Here is a 9,041-nt window from a genome sequence, read left to right on the forward strand (position 1 = left end):
TAGTAGTCTGAAGGTTGTACGAAGCTCTTCAGTCTTGTGGTGGCGTCCCTAATTCAGGCCCCAGGGAGGCAGCCAAAGGGTCCAGTCTGCAAATGGGTGCTCTGTTCCGCACAGGAGCGAATCACCGTTGACCATAACTCACCATTGTTTCTTCTTGGTGCTGGGCTTAATGCAAGTTATGTTGCAAGGGGTTGGTTTCTTCTCTGTTAGCTCTGTTCTTTGTTTTTTTTCTATTATTATATTAGTTGCGCACTCCCGTGGCCTTCTAGAGACAATGCCTTTTGGCAACCCTTGTGTTCCTCTTGAAAAGCCTTTCAGTGCCAAAAAGCTCCATATATTTTTCTTTTTTCACTAATTCTCTTACTGTCGCTCCATATAATGTACCAGTTGGAATGATTTAATGTCAATTTTCACTTGCATTATGAGGCATAAAAGGCACCAAATGGAATATACATCTTATTATGTGATGTAATGAAACACCACTTTTCATTCCTATTCAGAGGAAGTTACAGCCTTTTATTCATTGCATATAAATTGCTCTTGAAATCTAGTTAGTGGAAAAAACATTGTATATAATTATTATTATTAATGTGCATAGCTTGTGCAGTCTCAAGTTCGGCACATGATGTACACAGAGGGAATAGGCCTTGTGCAAAAAAATAGTCTTGCAATTTTTTTATTAAGTACTCGGGTCTTCTTAGACAGTGAGAGCCTGAACTGAACTACTTTGAATGACTTTTTCTTCCAGGATAAGAGAACAGTCTACACTTTTATGTTTGCTTTTGCTTTAAATTCCTGTCAGTTAATCTTGTTAAACCCTGTTCTCTGAATGTATAATACCTTCTAGTCTCTAGAACCACAGCCATGACAGTCTCCTTCTCCTGAAATGCAAGTGTATACCTAAAGTTATACACTAAAAATGTCTCTCCCAGATTCAGCTGTCTTGCTGGTTTTGTCAAACCAAGATGAGCATCAGGGTTTCAGGTTTTGTGCACACCTCTTCTTTCTGGTGAAGTATCTGAACTCTTATATCCAATCATTCTTTCAAGACTCCTACACCAATTAAATCTTTCACTTTGAAGCACTGAAGCAGTCTAGCAGGCCTCAGAATAAAAATGGTTTCCCATCAATAGGCAGGTAAATATCTAGTTTACACTGGGAATCACCTTCTGCATTTAACAACATCTCTTTGCTTAGTGCAAATTTTGCCTCTGACTCAAGTGGCCATGACTACCTGGCTGCCTTTCAGGGAATGCATCTTTCACTGGGCCTCACACTCTGTATTAGTGCATCCATTAAATCCAGGCATAGTGCAGCTATCTGAACAGACTAATGTAATTGTATGCAACTTATTACCAGCCTTTGATTAGGATCAGGTTCAACAGTAATTAACTGCTTGGAGGAGGCTACAGTTTTGGGATGAGCCATCTGCACTTTTCCCTCTTAGATGTGCTGCAACATAAATCTACTCCAATAGGGCAGTGTTGGATGTATCGTCAGTATTAGGCAATGTTCTTCCCTTGTATCAAGTCTTCTATATCTTTGAAGCATAGCCTGAAACCGTCAAGCTTCCTTATATCTCAAATCTCTAATAGTGTTTTTTTTTTTTTTTTCTTCTGGAACAAATTAGAAAACATTACAGAAAATGTTCAGGGAAAACCTAAAACAGCAGCATGCCTTTTTTTTTTTTTCTTGTATACATACATTCTCTTTCCTGCTGGTGTTACTTCAAATATCTGCAATTGTATAAGAGATTTCTTCCTCACAGTCCCTTTTTGCTTTGCACCTGCAGTTCATTATAATCTTGTATTTGTGACACTGTAGTCTATTACCATAGAAATTGACATAATTCCACAATTACACTCACATCTTTAGATCCATGCTCTTTGGAGAAGTTCATTATGAAATACCAACTTCTGTGTTTAGGACATTTTACAGAAAAATTTTGAGGAAAGAATGGTTGAAAATGTACACAGCTTTAGATATTTTCAGTACCATGACAGAAGCACGAAAGATGTTGGGGCAGAAGGGACTGCCTTCCTGTGCCTTCCTGTGCTGGGCTGACCCACCAGCAACTAAGCACCCACCAGATGCTTCCTCACCCCCACCTTCCCCCAGCAGGATGGGAAAGAGGATCAGAAGAGCAAACACAAGAAAAACTCAATGGTCAAGATAAAGGCAGTTTAAGCAGTGAAGGGGGAAATTTTTTTTTTAAGAGATGCAAAAGCCATAATTCACGGTGTCCCAGCAGCAGACTGATGCCCAGCCAGTCTCTGAGCAATGGCCACCTTGGAAAGACCAAAACCCTTTTTTTTTTTGCTGACCATGATGTCATACAGTACAGAATATCCCTTTGGTCAGTTTGGGTCAACTGTCCTGGCTGTGTCCCCTGACAGCCTCTTGCCCACCCCCAGCCTATGTGCTTAGGTGCCACAGTGAGAATCAGAGAAAGCTTTGGTGCTGTGCAAGCACCCTTCAGGAACAGCCGAAACACTGGTGTGTTATCAGCACCGTTTCAGACAGAAATTCAAAATACAGAACCATATGGGCTGCTCTGAAGAAAATTAATTCCATCCCAGCCACACCCAGTACACTCCCAAAGAAGTGGGTATTTTAAGCTCATTTCAATATTTTGAGACTCCCTCTCCATAAAAGCGTTTCTCTGAGGAAGACTGCTATTTTAGTGTGTTTGATTTCAGCTGTAACAACAGATGGTATCAGTCAGACCTGGGCTCTGTCAAGTTGCTTTCTACTCAGTGGTCGTAAAACGTGGTTTAGCTTCTTTCTAACCCTTCGGGTTTTTTCCCTCTGTTTAAACATGGGAGAGAGCTCTCTGTATCTATGTATTAGCTCTTTGCCCAAATGCCACTGACAAAACTTCTGCTGATCTTCCTGCATTGGCTTGTTTCTGTCATGAATAGTTTTTTCCTTCTGTGAAACCTGACATGAGAAGCGTGTTTAGATGTCTCCAAGGATTATTTTTCAGTGCAGTACATCCTAGCAAATCTCTGTAGGTTCCTCTGAAACTTTACCCTTAAGCCTTGCTTTATTATTCTGTATTCCTTTATTCACTACAAGATTTTAAGGGTATGCTAATCTTGGTTGAGATTTTTAAATGAATATAATAAATTTATAATTGTTTATGTATATTTCTTTTCAAGATGCCAGTGATCAGAGAGAAGACATTTACATCGGAAACCACATACCTTGTTCAGAAAGCTTCAACGGCTACTGTATACATGGAAAATGTGAATTCATTTATTCCACTCAGAAGGCTTCCTGCCGGTAAGTCCTGCATGCCTCCAAAATGTGCTTGAAATTGCTGTAAAGCTGAATCAAAATGCTCTCTAGAAATAACTACAGCATGTGTCAGTTTGCAGTTAGCTAAGCAGTGGCACAGGAGCCGTATCCCTGTGCTTGGGCAGCACCCAACTGCTCCAGTCATGCAGGAGATAACGCTCAGAGGAGAGGCTCAGTCAGTCAGGTAGTTCAGAAGCTGAATCCCTCTGAGGAGTGTGGCTTCTGTGTTGTGTCCTTATTTTCAGCTGCTAAATCCTATCTAGAGAGGAAAAAAAAAAACACAAACAAACACAAAAAACCTGCATTTGCCTTACATGGCTTCTCTGTATGGCTGCTCTTTCCCCAGTGACCTCACAGTCTGTTTTTATGCTATCTATACGTTTTATTGCTCTTGCCATAAACTCTCTCTGGAGTATCAATATCTTATTTTTAACATTTGTTGCCCTTTTTTACAATTATAGGCTTCATCTAGGGAGTGTAAAATTACAAAATATTCTTTAGCCCACGTTTTTTGTCTATGGTATAATCTAGCAGTTTAAGCCACTCAGTGTTTCTCAGGAAATCTGAAAGTTCAATGTTATTTCCTTGGCTCCCAAATAATTTTTTTCTTCACATTTCACCAACTGAATTCTGCCTCTTTTTTTTCTTTAAAAAATAAAATTAATTTTAAAATTTGTTTATAGAAAAAAAGACACTTCTTCTTAATGACATCCATGCCCTACTTATTAGGGGGTTTCACTCCTGAACTTTCATCTTGCAGGCTTGTACTTTCAGATCAATATGGCTGAAGATGCTATAACTCTTTGCTTTAGTTTGCTTTGAAACTTCAACTGTGAATCCATTAGATGCTATCACGTTTTCTCCCTTGATCTTTATTGATCGTGATATTTAGGGGGTTTTCCACTGCCAAGATTTAAGGGTTTCCGGAATGACCAGGGAGCAGGAAGCCCAAAAGGCAGAGCCAGTATAGTTGTCAACATACAGCATTTGAAAGGTTATATTATTCCTTTTCCCATCCGAGACCCTTTCTTGTTTATTTTCACCTTTCCACTAGGACTTACTTGTTTTTTCTCGTTTCTTTGGCTAGAATCAAGGGAGCTCAACATGGCTTTGTTTCTCTTGGGAAACATCCCCAATGTCATCTTGATAGGCATTAGGCAGCACTATTTGATACAGTATTATTTTGATCTAGAGCTGTGTTTAACACAATTTCTGATGGATTTGTCCTCAAAATATTCAAAGTAGAGGTATTTCAAGGAAAACATGCCTGACTGACTGAACTGATTTTTTTATTTCTTAGAATTTTTTTCTAGATGGCGCTAATCATATAGTCATTTATTCACTTATGATTCAACTACTATTCAGTCATTTAAATATTTATCATTACTCTAATAATTTCTGATATACAGTGATTTGATGAATTTAGTAATGTACTGTCCCTTTAAATTCTATTCTGGAACAGAGTTATTAAGGAAACAAATTATTTATATCAGACAGCAATCTGCCATAGTAATCATGTACTTCTACCAAAGGAAAAAAAAAATCTCTTTCTGTGGCAAGGAAAATATAATTATGAAAGCTAGGGGTAGAATTTTATTTTCAAATGCTTTGCATTCTCATACCCATCTAGTATATACATTGTTTAATTTGGTCCTCGTTTCCTGGTAGTGATATATGTGAGGTATCAGCTGACCTACAAAACTGCAGAAAATACCTGTGCAGAGCAAATTCTGACTTTTCCTTTCACTGAGGGCAATGCATCTCCTTGCTCATTGTACAGCAGCCCTCCAGGACTGCCAGCAGGCAAGTGGGAGGAAAGTTTTGTAGTAGTCAATAGTACAATACTTAGTTTAGCAGCCTTTGCACAGCTGGGATCTGGTCTATCTCCTGCTGCCCCCCTTGTGCAGTGCAGTTCTGCCCTGTCCTTATGACAGGCTGCATCAAGGATGCACAGTTCAACCCTTTGCAAAGAAATATAAACTTATTTTTGCTAGCTCAATTAATTGATTGATCAGCATATTTTGATAAATCCATGCTGACTTCTGTTTATCTTGCTAATATATTAATGCTTTATTGTCTTGCTATATATTAACGCAGTAGAATGCTTTAAAATCTGTTCTGCTAGCTTAAGGTAGCTTAAACTAGCGCCTAGTACTTCATCCCACCACAACATCCCATGTTCTTAAGACATGCACTTCTTCTTTGCAGGAATTCAGTACTCCTGATTCTCCATTCAGGAGATATTTCTCAGAAATAGTATTTCTCAGGAATAATTTCCTGTCACTTCAGCGTTTCTGAGGAAACATCTTTGAATTACTTGTACCTCCTCTGCTTTGTTTTACCTCCTCTGCTTTAAAGCAATTCTCACATTGATAAGACTTTAACTGTTACCTTCTTTAATGAAAACAAAAGTGAAGTACCAAATAAGAATTCAATCCTCTTCACTAGCAAGGAGTCCTCTTTCTTACGGTTTCTTTTTGCATGACTACTAATGTGTTCCCTTCCTCTTCCTTCTCATATGCTAATATGTGTTTCTCTTGATTCCCTTCCTAGCCATGCTTACTTACAGTACATAGGGGCTTTTCTTCAGCAACTCTGCTCCTACTGGAACTTGTTTCATGCCTGAACCAAAACTCCTTACACAGCAGCTCATACCTGGAGAAAGCAGAGTCACAAGATTACGAACATGTAAACCCCAACCGTTCTCCCCGCATGCAAAGGCGGATTAGGAGTTGTGTTAGCAATTGTAGCAAAATTCTGTGGTGCAATTATTTCATTCCTCCAAGCAGAATTAATTCCTACCCTAGCACAAAGCTTTTGAATAGTTGAGACTGATTCTGTGTTGCATTCAGGCTTACCTGACGCAGTTTTCAAAAGGGTTGTTTCTCTGCCTGTGTGTGAGTAATTCTTCAGTAGCTTTGTACTATAGAGCTGGAGGCCAATTGAATGATTCAGTTGCCCTTAATGATGCATTTGCATCAGTCGGTTTTAAAGGATAGCTGTACAAGGAACTTGCACAGGGATGTAAGCGGTGGCCTTTGATTCTGCAGACTCCAACTCATTGTCTTGGGTGGCTCTTGCCTTTCCTTGTTGTGCTTCAGCCTCTCTTCCCTTGAGACATTAATTGTTCCAGAGCATGCTTCCACTGCCACCTTCACCACTGGCTCATCTCACATTCCCTGAACATGGGTCGCTGATCAGGAGCAGCCTCTGCTGAGTTTCTCATTGAGCTAACTGCTGCTTTGCTCACGCAAGGTACCACTTAGAGCAGCCGCTTCTCTTCTGTCTCCAGCCATTTCTTCCCCAACCCTCGCCAATTTTCGTGGATTCTTCCATGAACTCTCACTTGAACAGTTGCGTGCCATTGGCACGCAATCAAACTTTGGTAAGGCAGGAGGGGGTTTGATGCTGGTCTTGTCCAATATGTTTTTCAGGATTCCACATCCATAGGCCGTGGCTTGAAAAAGGATCTTCCTTTTCCTCCATTTTTCAGGGTTTCTCTTCCTTTTCGTCACTCCTCTCCCATATTGACATTGCAGCTGAGCGAGCATGCTCACTTTGTGTTTCGTGAGCCTGCTCCTTTGTATTTCCTTTAGCCTTGTCTATTTGTTTCACCTAGTTGCTTTATTCTTCCTTAATATTGCAGCAACTTAATAATGACCCCACATATTTATTTTGCCAAATCAGGAACTTCACCAGACTGGTGTGTTTTCAGAGGGGCAGCTAGTAACCTTACCCAGAAAAGCAGAGCATACCTGCTTGGTCTCTTCTCTTGCCACAGAAATCCGAACCATTCCCCTACCCAAGCGTTACCACACCTTCACCTTCTCACCAGCTCTTTCTCAGCTGGAGTCACCTTGGACTCCTTATTTCATCTGCAAAATGACTGGGTTGTTGTAAAGTTACAGATTCCATGAGATATTCCTTTTTGTTTTTCAGGTGTGAATCAGGATATACTGGACAGCACTGTGAAAAGACAGACTTTAGTATTCTTTATGTTGTCCCAAGTAGACAAAAGCTTACGCATGTCCTTATTGCAGCAATAATTGGAGCTGTACAGATTGCCATTATAGTTGCAATTGTCATGTGCATAACAAGGTAGGTAAACACAAAAACAGTGAAAAATTACATATTGTATGGATATACTTTTTCTGTATTTAAATATTTGGGTCCCCAGATTTTATGTGCTTTAACATAGGCATCCTGGCCTGCATCAAGAACAGTGTGGCCAGCAGGAGCAGGGAAGTGATCCTTCCCCTGTACTCTGCGTTAGTGAGGCCACACCTTGAGTACTGTGTTCAGCTCTGGGCCCCTCAGTTCAGGAAGGACATTGAGGTGCTGGAGCAGGTCCAGAGAAGAGCAACGAGGCTGGTGAAGGGACTTGAGCACAAGTCCTATGAGGAGAGGCTGAGGGAGCTGGGGTTGTTTAGTCTGGAGAAGAGAAGGCTTAGAGGTGACCTTATCACTCTCTTCAACTACCTGAAGGGAGGTTATAGCCAGGTGGGGGTTGGTCTCTTCTCCCAGGCAACCAGCAATAGGACAAGGGGGCATGGGCTCAAGCTCTGCCAGGGGAGGTTTAGGTTAGATGTTAGGAAGAAATTCTTTACAGAGAGGGTAATCAGGCACTGGAACGGCCTGCCCAGAGAGGTGGTGGATTCACCATCCCTGGAGGTTTTTAAAAAGAGATTGGACGTGGCCCTTAGTGCCATGATATAGTAATTGGAGTTGGATCAGGGGTTGGACTTGATGATCTTGGAGGTCTTTTCCAACCCAAACTATTCTATGATTCTATGATATATCCTAAAATACCCACACAAAAAATACCTAATGACTGCAGTGGAAGGATTATGTAACATCCCATTGCCATTTTTAATGTCACAAAACCCACCTTTTCTTAAATTCACAAACAACAAGTAACCACTCTGAATCCCCAGACCAAATACCCAGCACAACAGATCAGCCTTGAAGCACATCCAAAAGGTCAGCTACTGTGTTAGACCTTCACTGGAGTTATTTAAACATTGCTGGTATCTTACCGAAGCTCTGATTCCCCGCTCCTGCCCAGTGAAACCAGAGAGATTGACAAGATGCTGTTCCCTGTAGTACCACTGTAAATGGTGTGACACAGAGAGAGAAGTATCTCTTACACCATATATGCTTTCTGAAAATTAATATGCATGGGGACCTATTTGATGAAATGTAAAGATGCACGAGCACACAGTCGAAGTTTCTGGGTTGTCTCAGGCTCTTGCCCTCTGTGAAAAGTGAGATGAGAGCCACGGATTCTTTTTGATGACAAGGGATTCAGTTTACTCATAGAGGACTGAACCCAACAAGGACTGAGAGCTCTGAGCTAGATTAAGGATGACTTAGTTGTCTTATAGGTGCATGTAGCATTTAAGTCCTACACTTTGGCATCCATGACATATTTTGCCTTTTCCTCCTTGGCTCGTCTTCACTTTCTTCACTTTTTCAGCTCCACTTACATCAGGCCATAAAACGTACTGCTAGTGCATTAGTGCGTGGCTTTCCAAGCTCAATGATGTAGTGACACCTCTATGAACGAACAGTATAGGCCTCCTTCCCTGTCTCTCTTGTAAGGTTCAATGTAACAGGTGTAAGTAAACATATCTAACACCTCCCGCACTTGTACAAGAGTTATTTGGCTCACACAGTTGATGTCATCCCTCTTTTACCCAACACCCTGCTGGCCAAATTACTGGTGTGGAAGGCTGTGGTTA

The 9,041-nt window shown here is 40.8% G+C and overlaps 1 protein-coding gene across 1 annotated transcript in view; it reads left to right on the forward strand.

Moving 5' to 3' along the window:
- Window positions 1-3,161: 3,161 nt before the first annotated feature.
- Window positions 3,162-9,041, forward strand: part of LOC104529576 (tomoregulin-1) — a gene marked incomplete at its 5' end in the record, with an annotated part of 7,789 nt that continues 1,909 nt past the window's right edge. The window contains 2 exons of the mRNA XM_010173916.1: window positions 3,162-3,285; window positions 7,240-7,398. Coding sequence (XP_010172218.1) covers window positions 3,162-3,285; window positions 7,240-7,398 — 283 coding nt within the window. The remainder of the gene's footprint in view (window positions 3,286-7,239; window positions 7,399-9,041) is intronic.

This window comes from Antrostomus carolinensis, unplaced genomic scaffold (assembly GCF_000700745.2).
Source record: "Antrostomus carolinensis isolate BGI_N321 unplaced genomic scaffold, ASM70074v2 scaffold8058, whole genome shotgun sequence".
In the NCBI taxonomy this organism is placed as follows: Eukaryota; Metazoa; Chordata; class Aves; order Caprimulgiformes; family Caprimulgidae; genus Antrostomus; species Antrostomus carolinensis.